The sequence below is a fragment of the Tupaia chinensis genome, unplaced genomic scaffold (genome assembly GCF_000334495.1).
Source record: "Tupaia chinensis unplaced genomic scaffold, TupChi_1.0 Scaffold000117_2, whole genome shotgun sequence".
Lineage (NCBI taxonomy): Eukaryota > Metazoa > Chordata > Mammalia > Scandentia > Tupaiidae > Tupaia > Tupaia belangeri.
The window spans coordinates 9,618,874-9,637,042 of NW_006159583.1; the positions used below are offsets into that span (position 1 = coordinate 9,618,874).

Sequence of the window (18,169 nt, forward strand, 5' to 3'; positions counted from 1 at the left end):
AAAATGATAGAAATTAATGCAATATGGTCCAATAGAACCTTCACTGTCCGCAGAAAGAGATCCTATGTTCATGGATTGGAAGCCAATAGTGTCAATACTGCCCCAAACTATTTACAGATCCTATGCAATACGTATCAAAATCCTAATGTCACTTTTTACAGAAACAGAAAAATCCATCCTAAGGTCATATGAAATCTCAAAAGACCATGAAAAAAAAAAGTTGAAAGTTTCACACTTTCTGATTCTGAAACATATTGCAAAGCTACAGTATCAAAATAGTGTGGTACCAGTATAAAAACAGACACACAGTCCAATGGAATACAACAGAGAGTCCAGAAATAAGAAACCCTTGTGTATGTGGTCAAATGTTAAGACCACTCAATAAGGACACACTCTTCAACCAATAATGCTGGGAGAAGTGGATATCCACATGCAAAAGAATTAACTTAATTCTCTAACTTAGAGCCTTACTTTATACAATATTCAAAAATTAACTTGAAATGGACTACAGACACAAGCAATAAGACTTAAAATTGTAAAACTCCAGAAAGAAACATAGGCAAAAAGCTTCATGAGAGTAGATTTGATATTGATCTGATACTATATTTTTGTCTGTAACACCAAAAGCATAAGAAGGAAAGCAAAAAGACAAATGGAACAACAGCAAACTTTAAAACTTCTATACAAAGAATGGAATCAATAGAGGAAAAAGTCAACTTATGGAATGGGAGAAGTACTTGCAAATCATAAACCTAAGAAGAGGTTAATACCCAGAATATATAAATAATGCCATCAAAACAAAACCCAATTAAAAAAACAGGAAAGGGGGGGTCAGCTCCATGACACAGTGGTAATGTGCTATTCAAGAGAAGCTGGATCCTCAGTGAGCCTGAAACACTTCCAGCATGTACATGAGTGCCCAAGATCAAAAGGGCTGGAGGACTGGAGGAAGGGGCTCATGGCATGACCAGATCCTGTAGAAAGGGCTCCTTTCATTTCCCTCCTCTGTCTCTCTCACATGTTTGCACATACTCTATCATGGACACATTTTTTTAAGAATGAGCAAAAGACTTGAAGACATTTCTTCAAAGATGATATACAAATGGTCAACAAGCATATGAAAAAGATGGTCAACACCTGTGATTGTTAAAGAATTGCAAATTCAGGGACCAGCAGATGGTGTAATGGTTACATCACTGAACTCCCATATAGTTGATCACGGTTCAAGTCCCAGATCTGGCAGCTCAAAACTCACATCAGGCATGTGCACACGCATGTCCAAAGTACTGAGAGAATGGAGGAGAAGGGACTGTGGCATGGCTATCCCCTCTGGGAGGTGATTTCTCGCTTTTTGTCTCTCTGGCGAGTGAATGGGCCATATAGTAAAAATCGCTCTTAAAAAAAAATTGTAAATTCAAATGACAATATCACTTCACTTCCATTAGAATAGCAATTATAAACAAAACAAAACAGAAAATAACAAGTGCTGATGAGGAATGCAGAGAAGTTGGAACTTTTATACACTATTGGTGGAAATGTAAAATGGTGCATCTGCTGTTGAAAACAATGTGGAGGTTTCTCAAAAATTAAAAATAGGATTGTTTTATGATCTGGTAACCCAACTTCTAGGTAGATATCCAAAAGAATTGCAAAAAGGATTTTAGATAACTTGTGGCATGGGAGTTAAGGCAGGTGAATCCCACATGGCCGATTCTGTGGCTTTGAGAAATATGCTGGATGCATGTGTATATGTGCCCAAAATCCCAAAAGGAGGAAGAGTGAAGGAAAAAGGATTATGGCATGATCATACTTCATGGTGAGGGTGGGAGTGTGTGTTCTTTTTCATTTTTTTTTCTCTCTCTCTCCCCCTGGTGAGTGCACATACCCTCTTGTAAATTACAAAAGGAAAAAAAAGAAAAGGAAGGAGAATCTCAGAGATATTTATGCCCATGTTTATAGCAGCACTATTAATAAGAGGTGGAAACAACCCAAATGTCCACCAATGATGAATAAACAAAATGTGGTATACATGTACAATGGACTATTATTCAGCCTTAAAAAAAAAAAAATTCAGACACATGCTACAACAAAGATGAACCATGAGAAGTGAAATAAGCCAGTCACAAAAATCCAAACATTTCATGATTCTACTTACTTAAGGTATCTAAAGTAGTCAAATGGAAAGAGATAGAAAGTAAAATGGTTATTGTCAAAGACTGAAGGGAGGATAGGTGGAAATGCTGCTGTTTAATGGGTACAGAGTTACAGCCTTGTGAGATTTACAAAGTTCTGGAGACCTGGTTGCACTACGATATGAATATACTTAATACTGCTAAACTTAAAAATGGTTAAAATAGTAAATTATATGTTATGTGTTATTTACTATAGTCAAACATTTTTTGAAGAATTAAAAATTCAAGGGACCAGCAGTTAGCGTAATGGCTATGTCGCTGGACTCCCATGTAGTCGACCATGGTTCGCGGCCTGGACCCAGTGGCTTAAAACTCACGCCAGGCGCGCGTGTGTGTGTGTGTGTGCCCAAGATCCTGAGAGGAGAATGGATGAGAAGGGAATGTGGCGTGGCCATCCCCCCTGGGGGGTGATTTCTTGCTTTCAATATCTCTGTCTCTCTCAGTCTCTGTCTGGTGAGCGCACACGCCCTATAGCGAAACAAACAAACAAACAAACAAACAAAACAACTCTCCAAAAACAAAACAAAAAAAAAAGAATTAAAAATTTAAGGGCTGGCCCTGTAGCTTAGTGGTTAAAGGAGCTGGATCCCAGCTGGCCAAACACATTTTGAATCCCAGCCCTGGAGGCATGTGTGTATGAGCCCAAAATCCCAACAGGATAAAGAAACAGAGAAGAGATTGTGGTGCGCCCATGTCCCATGAGAGGGTGCTTTTCTCCTCTCCTTGGCAAGTGCATATGCCTTTGGCAATTCAAAAAAATGTTCAATTTGTCAGTTTCACCAGCCACATTCCACATATTCAAAGTGATGTCTTTACCAAATTCTACATTGCAGTTTTACAGTAAATGATTGTTGGAATAATTTCCTGGCAATAGATATCTGCCTAAACATTTGACACTAAAGAAGGCTAACTGATCAAAGAGAGAGAGAAGGCATTAAAAGGGGGGGGGGCGGGGCTCTGCAACAAATGGTGATAAACCCCTCTCCTTTAATCTGTTAGCCAAGGGTCGGCTCTCTATCTTCCTTCAAGGAGTGTTCATTTTTTTGTTTTCACCAGTAGCAAGATATTTTTCCTTTGGTAAATGCTCTTTTTCTGTCCAATAAGTAACCAATGTGGAGGAGTCCAACCAGGCGAGGCCCCAGGATCTGTCTGAGCCCCCCGACCTTTGAGCTCCGCTTCTGGTCAGTTCGTGCATGAAAAGGCACCAAGGCCTTTGTCTTCTGTTCACCTGCGCCGCCTCCGTCGAGTCAACCTAACCCCCGCTGAGGCTGGACCCCGGCACCAATGTTTGGAGCCAAAGCCATCCTGTTGAACTATCCACAGCTAGGACCTCTTAAGTAGCAACATGCTAAAGAATTAAAACTTCAGATATCAAAGTTGGTTTTACCTTTGGCTTATAGGGCTAAAGGCCTCACTCAGTCATGAATCAAACACAGATTTTTGAAAGCCTAAGGGGTTTAAAAGAAAATTGCCCATAGGCAAAGCCATCAGGCTCTCACAACTGCTGAAATATCCTCTAAACAAAATCCTTTTGCATGTCTGCCAGCTTTATAAACCTGAATTGCTCTGGAAAGTTTAGATTTAAAAAAAAATGCTCTAGTCTTTCATTAAAAGGGTCATACTATTAGGGCTAGCAAATGGAGTGGTGGTTGGGGGAGCTGGACTCCCACATGGCCAACTGCAGTTTGAGTCCCAGACCTGGCGCTTGCTTTCTCGCTTTCTCTCTCTCTTACTTTGTCTCTCCTTGGTCAAATTAAAAAACAAATAAAGAAATAAAAGTTAAACAGAATAATTCTTAAGAAGAAAAGAAAAAGGGTTATACTATTACTGCAGGAGAGAGGCAATGAGATGTGACTGGCTGGTGAATCCTTTAAAACTAAAGTCTTGAGCCAGTCAGTGGTATGATGATTAAGGTGGATAGATCTCACATGGCCAGCTGCAGTATGAGTCCCCAGATTCAGTGCCTTGAAAAACACTCTAGGTACATGATGAATGCCTGAAATCTCAAAAGGAGGAAGAAATGCAGAAGGGATTGTGATGTGACCATATCCCATGGGGGGTCCTTTGTCATCTTCCCTTTCTCTGTTTCTCCATCTCTCTCCAGTGAGTACATGTGCCCTCTGGCAAAACTTTAAATAAATAAGGGAACAAAAATGAAAAAGGCACAAAAATGAAAAGTTATTTAGTGATTATATAGTAGTATCTTTAACTGGACTAATAAACACTGTAGCCAGGCTCAGAAAAACCATTTTGTATGCTGTACAGATGTATACCGATTAAATGTAAAATAAGTAAATAAATAAATAAAGTCTACAGACCAAAGAACAAAGTCTACATTTTTCAAGGAATATCAGTTTAAAACAAAGACAGTTTCCTGGAGACTACAAATTACCTCACTGTATTTACAGCATGACATTAGCTCAGCCACCTTGCCAATAATAGTAAGTATAAATTACATTCTTCAATTACCAAATTTGAGTTTATAGCATGGACCAACAGCCCTTTAAGAGTTAGTTATTTAACAAATAACTAGGGTTTTCAAAATGCTTTTTTCCTTACATTTCAAGATCTGGGCCTTGACAGGTATTAACTAAGCGGGATAAAAATTATTTACCTTGTTTTTTAGTGAACTGCATTTAGAATCTAGCTAGCTTCTGGATACTGTTGGAATAAAATGCCAAGGGAATAGTTCAGGCCTGATTCCCTGTTACAGGCCATTTTTTTTTTTTTTTTTAAATTTTCAAAAAACAAAAATTCTTGCCTTAACTAAGCGGGATAAAAATTATTTACCTTGTTTTTTAGTGAACTGCATTTAGAATCTAGCTAGCTTCTGGATACTGTTGGAATAAAATGCCAAGGGAATAGTTCAGGCCTGATTCCCTGTTACAGGCCATTTTTTTTTTTTTTTTTTAAACTTTCAAGAACGAAAAATTCTGGCAATGCACTTATATGGAGGATCCAGCAGGATAAGTCACCCACTCACACAAGCTTACCGGAGAACAGTTTTCATTTTCAAATTCAAATTTTGCAGGACAGCAAAATGCTCAAGTGGAGAGGAAGTAGAGGTACGTTATTGCCCAGATGGCCAGATTCGTGATTGGTGGGATGGATGAGATGGTGGATGTCATGGCCTTCTCTCTCAAACCGGCACCACACCTTGGGGCTGTGTCCACTCTGCCCAGAAACAGTACTGGCTCCCAGACTCGCCCAGCTGCTCCCAAGAGCTACTCACCGCTGTGCCATGAATGGTCCTCCTGCGCGTGGAGCCCTCGGGTGGTGTTACAAAGAGTTTTGGTCGATCCATCGCATTTCTAGAGTGTGCAGCTTTGTAGGGCATGATGATGGGGCTGCAAGATGCTGAACGAGGACAAATGGGGATAACTAGGGTGCAGATGATTGGTTTTACACACAAGAGTGCCAGAGGAGCAGTTGAAGAAAGCCGAAAGCAGGTTCAGGAAAAGGAGCAAAGCAGAGATAGAGAGAAAAGTAGGAAGAAGATATTATTACCTAAAGGTGCCCAGAACCATCATACTTAACTCTCCTCAACATCTTAGGAGTTTATTATGTCCAAAGAAAGGCACGTCCAAGTTAAAAATCTGGAATACATTGTTAACTATTTGGCTATTCAAATACTGATCAAAGATATGGATGTAGCCTAATAATCAGGGAGAGCGATGGCCTTATATTCCTGTAAATTGATGGTTCTGGTGAAATGCCACATTAGTGATACAAGATAATTTTTATACGCATACTGGTTTATAATCAGGTTTTTCTCTAATTAGCTCTAAGATGGACTAAAAGGTGGAAAGAGAGGAAGCGTGCAAGCAGGCAAGCAAGATACACGGCAACTATTTCAAGAGTCAAGCTCAACAGCCGGTGGGGAAAAACAGCAACTCAATTTAAAAACTGTTAGACGACCAAGTCTTACCAGCTAAGACCTGTGACAGGGATAAGTAATAATTTCCAGAAAGCAATTCTGTAAATATTTTTTTCTATTTAGAGGCAAACCAAATGCATGCTTCTGGGGTCTTCCCAAAAGCCAAGGCATTTGATAGTTCATAAGAAGCAGCATAGAACAGGAGAGGGGAGAGTGATAGAACTATTGAAAATGATGAACAGAACATAAATGTGTTATAATTGCCAAAAATAAGGCCCAATCATAAATAGCTTTTACAGTTTTACTCAAGGTGGATTACTTTTTGAAAAACCACATAGTTTCTGACCATTTACCTTTAAAGAACATTGTTATTAACCAAGTTATCCTGAGCTAATAATAGGTTTAAAGAAATTCATGTAATTGCTGCATAGGTATCAAAAATGTAGGTACTAAGGTTCCAATTCCCATTTTCAGATCTTATTCAGAAAACTTATTTCAAGGAAAAAATTGGATAATTAAACATGACTTCCAAGGATAACACTATGTATTTGGACCACATTATAAAATGCTTTTACCCAACTCTAGGCATTGAGGTCCTCCTTTAAAGGGACCATTATGCCAACTGAATGTAATAGGATTACTAAATTAAAAACTCCAAAGATCACAAGACAATTTGGAGTAACTTTACTTTTGGAATGAAAGAATTTAAAAATATTTAATGACTAGCTTGATTTAATTTATAGATAAATCAATCAGATTACACTTTTATTAATGCGTTCTCTTTCACATTAAAAGCCTCCCAGTATCTTCTGCTTCTCACTGCATGGTTAGGGCAGTGACTAGATCAGAAACTGCACTCTTTACCATGACCTAAGAACAAAATTCTCTCTCTTCAAGATGAACCGGAACACTCTGGATCCTCTCAGTTCTTAGAAGGAGAAAAAGAATGTGTGTGTCCTAGCTGGGAACTGATTTAAAGTTTTACTTTTGACTTTACAGGTGAAGTAAAGATTTATACTTTGAGGACTAGGAATCTCTTGTCATTCTGCTTGCTGTAGTCACAGGAAACTATTTAGGAATAACCTTCTCAAGTGCCATAATGAGGTATTTGCATTTTGGAGAAATGAAAAGAATTCATTAATAAAAACTTCTTCTAGGCCAACTAAATGCATCAAGGCACATGACACTTCGCAGGACTAAAGGCCAGGAGGAGAGGCACACATTGTCCATGGCACAGTTAGAGGTTATTAACCTTGCTCAAGGATCAAGAAACCACAGAAAAAATAGAAAGAAATGCTGCGAGGTCATATGTCCAACACTGAAGTACAGAAATACAACTTCTTTCCCTTTGGTGGCAAACAGCAATTTCAAAAAGTATTTATGCCTCATTTTCTGACAGTATTCTAGATATAAATCAACTTCATAATGTTCTTGATTATTCTTTATTACAGTGTTGAGATAATAATATACATGGTTTTAAAATAACCTATGCCTGTCTAGTGTAGTTTATATAAAAGCCTCGAATTTAACGGTTGAAACAATGTATTCTGGCTAAAATAAACACTACACATTTCTTTTAAGGGGGTTAAATTTTAAGGAATTAATTGCTATTCTGAACAGTAACTGCTAAAAGCCCCTAAACTTTCAATTATTTGGGTAATTTTGTCCTTCTGAAGAAATAGTAAGAGCAAGCAATATATAGTTATTTTCTTTGCCCAGTAAAACCTCCATTCCAAACAGTTTAGTTAAACATGAACATTTCCCCACAGAAATGTCTTTGAGAAAGTCTTCCACAGTATCTGTATTTCTTTCTACTCTTAGTAGTAAGTATGCATTAATTTAACTTATTCAAGATTGTCTATAATCTTGAAATAATAGATGCGGGAAATTAGATAATGCCATCCAAATGATTGGAATATAGCAGAGAAAGGAAACATTCCATAACAGAATATTAACAATCACTAAGGGCCTACCATATGCAGGTACTATTCCAAGCATACATGTATTATTCAACCCTAAACTCAAATAATTACATGTATGTTGAATATCCTGAAGACAATGGGCATATAAAAGTTAATTAAAAGCAGTGGCTACAAATGAGAGGCATGAGACTGGGATTTCCAATTCTCAACTGCTCTACTGCTTGCTCAGGGAGTTTGCAACCACTGAGCACCTTAGAAGTAAGGGTGGCCATTTCAATCCTATTCATGTAATCCCAGGTTTGGCTATTGTTAATGCCAACAGGGAGTACAATGAAGTCAAGGGATAACACTAAAATTGAAAGACAAGAAAGAATAACCAAAAAGAGATGGAAAAAAGTCCTTCAACTGAGAGAGCTTCTCTCTATATAAACCCAAATGGAAACTTAATAAAACCCAGGAGTTTGAGTTCATTAAACGCAAGCTGCATTAATTCAATATGTAACAATGATCTAGTGAATGTATTAATAAAACAGGCAACCCAATGGCAAATTATGCATTATTTAGCATTAAAATAAGTTACAGAAGTTTATCAATTTGTGAAAAGGAGAATGGAAAAGTTACAAAGTAAAAAAGAGCCAATTTGCAGATAAGAAGCACCTTGATTAAGCATAATAATAAAGAAGGAAGGAGGATATTGGGCAAGTAGAATGTGTGGAAAATGAAGAAATGGTGCTGGAAAAGACTAGAGGAAGAGTGAAAGAATTGACAAAAGTTAGTGATGACAGAAACAATGAAGAAAAACAATTTCTAGCTGTGAGGCAGTTCTTCAGCACAACAGACAACATGGAGGTTCTGAAGTATGACGACCATAAACTATGTTGATTGTATGAAATAGGACTGAAAAGTGGTTTTAAAGGTCCTCCAATTATATGTGGAGAAAATTTTTATGGTTTGTATAAAGGCATGAAATCCGTAGGCATAAAAACGTAGTCATCTTGAAATAAGCTGTCCTTTTCCTCCAGAAAAATCTCTGCTACAAGATGGTAGCCGTGACAAGAGAGTTCCTTTATGAAAACCAGAACACTAGTCTAGGCAGCTGACAACACATCTGTACACAAAACACACCTCATGGTGGCAAAGTTGGAGGGGTAAGCACATTTAAGATCCAGCCCATTAATTTTCTAAGTGGCTCTGGTGTAAGCCACTTACTGTCACTGCGCTTGGTTTCTGTAAGAAGGTGGTAGGAATGCTCATGTTTGTTTTCTTGACTGTCAGGGTACTCTGGGAATTGGGGCTGATCTTCATGAGCTCCTTGGGCACCACAGATGAAAGACACCATAAAACCACCAAGACTTATTATTTGTAAAGCAAGCTAATGCACATGAAGAGGCTTGCACAAGCAAAGCATTTTTAAAGGGAACTTTATGAGGAGGGCATGCAATTTCCTAAGGGCCAAAGATGAAGGCTGGTAGACTCGTTACACAGATATACCAATATGCCCAAAAATGTACACGAGAATCTAAATCGACTCCCTACAAGGATTACCAAAAGCCCAGTATGCACCTTTGTTGCCAACTAGATGTAGGCTCTATACCAACTTCTCATTAATTAGCTCAATCCAGGTATGTTTTGCATTTCAAAGGAGTAGAGGAGCTATAACTAATAAAAACAACCTGTACTTGACATTTTTGCTGAGTTTCAAAGAATGTAACAAATAAGTGTACACTAATTAGCTTTCTCCACAACTCTTTGGGAGGGGATTATTTCTCGACGGCATATACAAGGCTAGGGGCACCCACAGACACAATAAGAAATCTATACTAAAATAATAGGCTTGTGTTTTGATTTTATTCCCAAGTCCACATATTACTACTAAATATTAAATGATTTCTACCTTTGGTCATCTGCTCAGACACAGGGGCAAAAAGAAAGGCAGGACAGAGATACTTTTTCTGGCAACCATATGAGCAGACTGAAGCTTCTAAAGCCATCTGATAAGAGGGAGGGACTTCCACTGCCTGCCTGGCGTCTGGTGTTCAGATAAGATGCTACAGTGGATGCGGAGAGACAATGTCAGGGCATGAAACCAACACCAGTAGACAGGTCTACCCAGAGGAGAGAGAAGCATACATTAGGAAAAACTGAGATGTGAGCAGATGACTACTGGCGGTTCACATCTGCTTCAAAAAGCAGGGCTTTACCTCACCAGGAAAGTTCCACCTGGAAAGCTTTACCTGCATCTCCAGACAAGGCAGCTGTGCTTTTACTTCTGGCCAGGAACGAATGTGTGGGCGTCAGGAGTCTGTTAACAACGCTGCTTTCCCATGGGCTGAGCTGCAGGCGGCGAGCTAAACGTCACCACATAAGCAAGATGTTAGAAGCATTCTTCCCAGGGTCCAGAGGGTGCAGAATATCTTGCCTATCGCTTCCATAGACCTCTGAGGACAGCTGGCGGGGAGTCAGGGCAATAGGAACCTGGCCAGAGGGAGCCGCTACTCCATAATGCTGCCTTTCTTCATCATTGGAACTTTGTGGCAAACTCTAAATCAGTTAAACAAATGTAGATTTTGCAAACCGCCCTCCTTTAGTAGTCAACAGGTAACAAAACAAAGTATCACTTTAACTATAAACTTGGCATGCATTGGTAACTTCTGGGGATATCTATCTGATGGGCATCAGGATGGACAGGGGACTGACAGCACAACCCTCAAAGGGCTTCCCACGAATCTAAATGATAAACTCCAACAGAGGCACTGGCAGGTTAATGGAACTGAATTTATACAAAACATAGAAAGGGTTCCCATTAAATTATGCTAGATCTCCAAGAATTGCTATATGGGTAATTGAGGGGATATAACAGAAATCTGATATAATAAAATGAAAGAAAATGTTCTATAAGGGATTTCTTTTGCCGTTTCCATTCAGGTCTTACTTGGCAACAACATAAACATTTTGGCCAAAGATAAGGCTAAGGCTGAAGTACGATATTTAAGAGAAAAGCCCAAATCCAACATAAACAAATGTAATTGTGGAAGTTACTAGTAGATGTCTGAAGAATCTGGAAAATAAATTTAAAATAATGCAGTGATGTATGGTCCCAAATTATATTAGGGTTTGGCAAGGCCATGGTTAGGCAATGCATCCAAGTAGGAACAGTTACTTTGCTTATATTGTTAGCTTCCAGTGGTAGTCCATGAAAAGAGAGGTTATTTTACCAAAATACCAGTAACGAAGCTTATAAAAATCCTACAAATGTCACTGTAGTAATCACATATCTCTATTTCAGAACACACTCCTAATTTGTAAGTCTTCAAAATGGTCTCAAGCAGACAAGGCCACTTCTGTTCTACTCCACAAACAGCAAGTTCAAATCCCTTTTGCCTCTGGAATAGATGTCCTTAGGACAATCTTGTATATGTCCTATATTAAATGGCATTTTAATTCCGAGAAATTAGTTTTAGCTAATAAAAGCCACATGGTACTAAATATTATTAGAGAAAATATTTGCCCCTACATGGAATGAAGCACCAACATCTTATAAGTGCCTTATTCATCTGATTTTATTTTTTAAAAAGTGGCTATTTTGATCAAGGCTCTGGTGAAGTTAAAGATCAATAAATCATTCATTACATTTTCTGTTTATTAGGAGAGTCTTCATGGTTATCTGACATTAGAACAATAATTAAAAAAAAGTCTGTTATAAAAACTACTGCAATAGTTAAGGTTAGTACCAAAGCACCCCAGTATGAAGTATGGTAGGCAGTATGACAGTGTAACAACAGAACATAATAGAGCCTAAAATCAAAATACCTCCCCAGAATAAAATCAACAGGGAAAAGTGGTTAGGATTAATGCAAAAGTCTTCAACAGAATAATAGTTGAATAGTTAAAAAGGGAAGAAATAAGAGTGCTTTTTCTTCCTTAAACTGTAGGATGACTGGCTTAGAACAGCAGAGGTGAACTGTCATCAAAAAGATAAGTCTCTTTTCTTTTCTCCATTAAGAAGTTCAATTACTTTATTTCTCTGAGTTTCTAGGCATCAACCAAAGAATTTGCCTCAAAGGAAGTTTGCGTTAAAAACCTACTTTTAACTTGCCTATAAAGCAAGTCCCAAAAGATTTGTTTCTTAGCTTCTGACATTGTAAATGGAAAGATTTTTCTAGAAGATGTATGCTTTCTATACATAACTATATCTTCCATAGGATAACGTTTTAGTAAAGATTAGTAAAGGTAAGTTAGTTGATTTTTTTTTTAACCTAAGGGGAGCCTGATTTAAGATAGTCTGAAGCTGAAGAAAGAGCTAGTAACTTTTCTAGAACAACTCTAGGGTACTGATTGTATGTAAACATTTAAAAATGAGACATTGACGATTTGCAATCAAACTCAATGGCCTCTGAGGACATGCAGTTTATCATCAATAAGTGATCTGGGCTAAACAAACGTAGATATCTCCACTACTACATTCTCCCTATAAGCACGGAACTCAGTTTCAGGTAATCAGTCCCATACAGAAATTAGGCAAGTGTTTCCAAATCCTCATTTTTTAAAAAAATTATTTTATTTAGCTTTATTTATTTAATTATTTAATTTGACCAGAGAGGGACAGAGTAGAGAGAGATAAAGAGGGGAGAAAGTGAGAAAGTAAGCCACCAGGTCCAGGACCCAAACCGTGGTCGGCCATGCGAGAGTCCAGCTCCTTTAACCACCATGCCACCAGTGTTTTTTTTTTTATTAGAAGTAAATGTTATATGATGCTAAATGGTATATGAAGCAGAAAACCTAAATGGTATCTTTTAGATGTCAGCAATTAATTAAAATTAAAACAAGAATGAAAACATTGCTTAGGTTAAAAAAAAAGAAGCCTATGGTAGGACAATCTTGTATATGTCCTATATTAAATGGCATTTTAATTCCGAGAAATTAGTTTTAGCTAATAAAAGCCACATGGTACTAAATATTATTAGAGAAAATATTTGCCCCTACATGGAATGAAGCACCAACATCTTATAAGTGCCTTATTCATCTGATTTTATTTTTTAAAAAGTGGCTATTTTGATCAAGGCTCTGGTGAAGTTAAAGATCAATAAATCATTCATTACATTTTCTGTTTATTAGGAGAGTCTTCATGGTTATCTGACATTAGAACAATAATTAAAAAAAAGTCTGTTATAAAAACTACTGCAATAGTTAAGGTTAGTACCAAAGCACCCCAGTATGAAGTATGGTAGGCAGTATGACAGTGTAACAACAGAACATAATAGAGCCTAAAATCAAAATACCTCCCCAGAATAAAATCAACAGGGAAAAGTGGTTAGGATTAATGCAAAAGTCTTCAACAGAATAATAGTTGAATAGTTAAAAAGGGAAGAAATAAGAGTGCTTTTTCTTCCTTAAACTGTAGGATGACTGGCTTAGAACAGCAGAGGTGAACTGTCATCAAAAAGATAAGTCTCTTTTCTTTTCTCCATTAAGAAGTTCAATTACTTTATTTCTCTGAGTTTCTAGGCATCAACCAAAGAATTTGCCTCAAAGGAAGTTTGCGTTAAAAACCTACTTTTAACTTGCCTATAAAGCAAGTCCCAAAAGATTTGTTTCTTAGCTTCTGACATTGTAAATGGAAAGATTTTTCTAGAAGATGTATGCTTTCTATACATAACTATATCTTCCATAGGATAACGTTTTAGTAAAGATTAGTAAAGGTAAGTTAGTTGATTTTTTTTTTAACCTAAGGGGAGCCTGATTTAAGATAGTCTGAAGCTGAAGAAAGAGCTAGTAACTTTTCTAGAACAACTCTAGGGTACTGATTGTATGTAAACATTTAAAAATGAGACATTGACGATTTGCAATCAAACTCAATGGCCTCTGAGGACATGCAGTTTATCATCAATAAGTGATCTGGGCTAAACAAACGTAGATATCTCCACTACTACATTCTCCCTATAAGCACGGAACTCAGTTTCAGGTAATCAGTCCCATACAGAAATTAGGCAAGTGTTTCCAAATCCTCATTTTTTAAAAAAATTATTTTATTTAGCTTTATTTATTTAATTATTTAATTTGACCAGAGAGGGACAGAGTAGAGAGAGATAAAGAGGGGAGAAAGTGAGAAAGTAAGCCACCAGGTCCAGGACCCAAACCGTGGTCGGCCATGCGAGAGTCCAGCTCCTTTAACCACCATGCCACCAGTGTTTTTTTTTTTATTAGAAGTAAATGTTATATGATGCTAAATGGTATATGAAGCAGAAAACCTAAATGGTATCTTTTAGATGTCAGCAATTAATTAAAATTAAAACAAGAATGAAAACATTGATTAGGTTAAAAAAAAGAAGCCTATGGGCAGAGTTCAACTTGAAGTCCACCACTGTGTGTCCTGTAATATAGATTCTAGAAAAGAAACTTGACGAATTTTAAGCAAAGTAGATAAATTCTTTTTTGTTTTTGAATCCCCTATTGTTCTATTGTTTTTTTCTTGGGGGAAAACAAAAAAGCTGGTTAAGCAGGTATTTAGAGATAATAATATGTACTTCTAATGCAAAAGTTTCTGGTAGCAACATTCTCTCTGTTGTGGTAATTACAGAAACCTTAACCTACAGGCTTCCTTTAACCTACCTAATTTCATCAGGCTTATATTTAGAACAGTATACTCAGGTATAACAATCAAAATATTTAAAACTTGGTAGGGCACAGGCACAGAGCTAATGATCAACCTCCATTAATTTTGGAGAACTTTAGGAAGTCTATCTTGGGGAAGTGGCTATTTATATTATTGTCAAGTGATATGGAAATGTTTGTTTTGTTTTGTTTTTAGGTCTTTTTTTTTGGAGAGATTTTCACTGTAGGGCGCGTGCGCTCGCCAGACAGAGACAGACATAGAGACAGAAAGCGAGAAATTACCCCCCAGGGGGGATGGTCACGCCGCAATCCCTTCTCCTCCATTCTCCTCTCGGGATCTTGGGCACACACGCACACGTGCCCGGCGTGAGTTTTAAGCCACTGGGTCCGGGACACGAACCACGGTCGACTACGTGGGAGTCCAGCGACATAGCCATTACGCTAACTGCTGGTTCCCGGTCTTTTAAAATATTATTTTACTTTATTCTTCATCATTATCGTCATCATCATCATTATCAACATCACTATTACTATTTGACGAGAGAGAGTAGGCAAGCCACTTGAACCATGGTTGGCTACAGACTTGAACCATGGTTGGCTATGTGGGAATCTAGCACTTTAACCACCATGCCACCTGCTGGCCCCTTGTTTTTAGTTTTTTGTCACTGGGTATATGTATTTGCTTGAGAGAAACAGAGACAGAGAGAAGAAAAATGAGAAATCAGCCACCAGGGAGACGACCACACCACAATCCCTTCTTCTCCATTTTTCTCTGGGGATTTTTGGGCATGCAGGCACATGTGCTCGGCATGTTTTTCTAGCTGCTGGGTATGGGGCTTGAACTGCAGTCAACCAAGTGGGAGTCAAGTGCCTTAACTACCATGCCACCTGCTGGTCCCCTATTATGGCATTTCTAACTACCAGTAGAGCTGTTCAGATGCATTTGGCCTGACTATCAGCCCTGATGGTATCAGAGTTGCAAATTAATATCAGCTTTAAGGCCTAAACCATAGGCCTGAGAAAGCTCAAGCGATCTAGTAATGATGTCTCTACTCTAAACAGATTTGTTTATAAAGGCCTTTAATGTAATATGTGGTAAGAAGGCTTTCTCATAAGATAACAAAACATGATCAGTTTTGTTTTTTGGTTTTTTTTTGGAGAGATTTTCACTGTAGGGCGCGTGCGCTCACCAGACAGACAGAGACAGACATAGAGACAGAAAGCGAGAAATCACCCCCCCGGGGGGATGGTCACGCCGCAATCCCTTCTGCTCCATTCTCCTCTCGGGATCTTGGGCACGCACACACACGCGCCCGGCGTGAGTTTTAAGCCACCGGGTCCGGGACACAAACCGCGGTCGACTACGTGGGAGTCCAGCGACATAGCCATTACGCTAACTGCTGGTTCCAAAACATGATCAGTTTTTAAAAATAGAAAAGAAAGCTAACTAAATCACTTCAATTTCTTAATTTGAATTCAGAAGAATTTCTATTCCAACCTGGCCTATCAGACCAGGAACTGGTTCATTATTTTTTTTTAAAATAAGGAAGCAGAGAAGCAGAACTCTCAAATCCAGTTTAGTATTCAATTTTCTAGGGCTGTACCATGATCTCAGGGGCAGTTTCCTGGCCCCAGTTATGGACCGATTATTGAATTTCCCTCAACTTCTATGTCCTAACTCTCTGCTTCTAACCTTCTCCAAAGGCTGAATGCACAGAGTCTATGTTGACATAAGGAAGGACATGCTGGAATACAAGAACTGAAGACACAGTACAGCATCTCTAGGGGGGAGGAGTCCGTAATCTCTGTCCTAGAAACTTTTTTGCAATGATTTGCCTGCAGGACTTCAAGTCAGGATCTTGACTCTAGGGACTCTATTATCTCACTTAGAGTTGATGATCCAGATACCAGGTCTTTCTCATCTCATTCCTAAGAGCCCATTATCTTAAGAATATCCAATTAGATAGTATCATGCAGAGTCCATAAAAATATCTCACTTCTAATCAATACAGACAATTCAGCATTGTCATTCTACAGATACTAGGATAAGATACTATCATTTCCTGACACTAATAATAATTTTAGCCACAGGACTGTAGGCAGTAAGCAAGTTTAACTTAAAAGTACAGTAATATCTTCAAGGCCAGCAGGTGGTAATAGTGATTAAGGTGTGGAATTCCCACATGGCCAACCATGGTTTGGGTCCTGGGCCTGGCGGCTTGAAAATCATGCTGGGTGCATGTGCGTGCATGCCCGAAGTCCCAGAAGAACAGAGGAGAAGGGACTGCAATGTGGCCATCCCCCTTTGGGTGATCTCTCACTTTCCATCTGTTTCTCCCTCTGGTTAACGCACTAATTGCAGTTTGTCTCAGACCGTAGTTCATGGTTTATAAAGTTAAAATGGTAAGTAAGTGACCAACTCCAACATAAACATAAATAGACAACTGTAAGGATAGCATGTACATGCTATATTTATGTTATATTGAGGGAATAGGTTTGAAAATAAAAGTTTATGAGGGAAATACAAATTCTTAATGCTTTAACGTAAAAGGTCCCTAGCTTGACTACATGTCTAATATTGGTAACTGAGGCAAATTAGGTTAAAAAAAGAGAAAGTTTCAATTAAAAGGCAAAAATAGGAAGTATTTCAAACATTAACTCTAAGAGATTAGTTATAAAATAACACCAACACTTATATAATATTATACATTACAATGGCACCATAAAGATTTTTTTGTAAAACATACAAATACACATCCACACTTACAGAACATGCACACAATACATTCTGTTTAAAGATTAAGAACATCGACATTTTCCCAATCGGCTTCTTAATAAAATACTCAAAGTCACTACAATGTGCTACTTTTAAAAAGTATGTGCTTTTTATATTGCACAAGAATTCTTTGGTTTTATTTCAAATCATCTTAATTACGTAAAGCAGTAACTTATCTTAAAAGCTTGATTTTTTCCTCCTACGATATACATGAAACCTTCAACTTATAAATAACTCAGCATTCATGTACTGTAAATCCGTGAGATGAACCAAACTTAAAATTTAAATAAGATGTTAATTAGAGGGTTATGATTATTAAACGTTTCAAGGGCTATAATGGTAATGATATTCTTGAAGTTAATCGAAGTTCCTCAAGAGCAAATGAATGGACACCGAGTAACCAATCACACACATAAGAGATGCAGTAAGAAACATTTGGTTAAATGAGAAATAAATTGGCAAAATGAAATTGATCAACATGAATCATTTAAGAATTTTTTTTCTTTTAAAGAAAGTCAGAGCCTGGAATCCCAAAGTACACATGAAAAGCTGAAGACGATATGATTGAAGTAAGAGAAATGTTCGTAACAAAGGTTATTTGTATTTTGGTGGATAAGTGGGTGATTTCTGGAGCTTTAAATTCATGTACTAAAAGGTTGAGAGAAGCACTGTTTTCATCACTGCTAAATGCAAATCTTTCAGCCAGGTTCTAAAATGAGAACTGTTCTCGCCGCAAGGAAAATGCTGCTCAGCCGTCTATTGCTTTTTTACTCTGAAGTTTTTTTCTTCC

General features: G+C 37.8%; 1 protein-coding gene across 1 annotated transcript in view; it reads right to left on the reverse strand.

Moving 5' to 3' along the window:
• MAP7 (microtubule associated protein 7) overlaps positions 1–18,169 on the reverse strand; it is a gene marked incomplete in the record, with an annotated part of 77,557 nt that overhangs the window by 25,023 nt on the left and 34,365 nt on the right. The window contains 2 exon segments of the mRNA XM_014586223.2: positions 5,425–5,549; positions 10,226–10,339. Coding sequence (XP_014441709.1) covers positions 5,425–5,549; positions 10,226–10,339 — 239 coding nt within the window.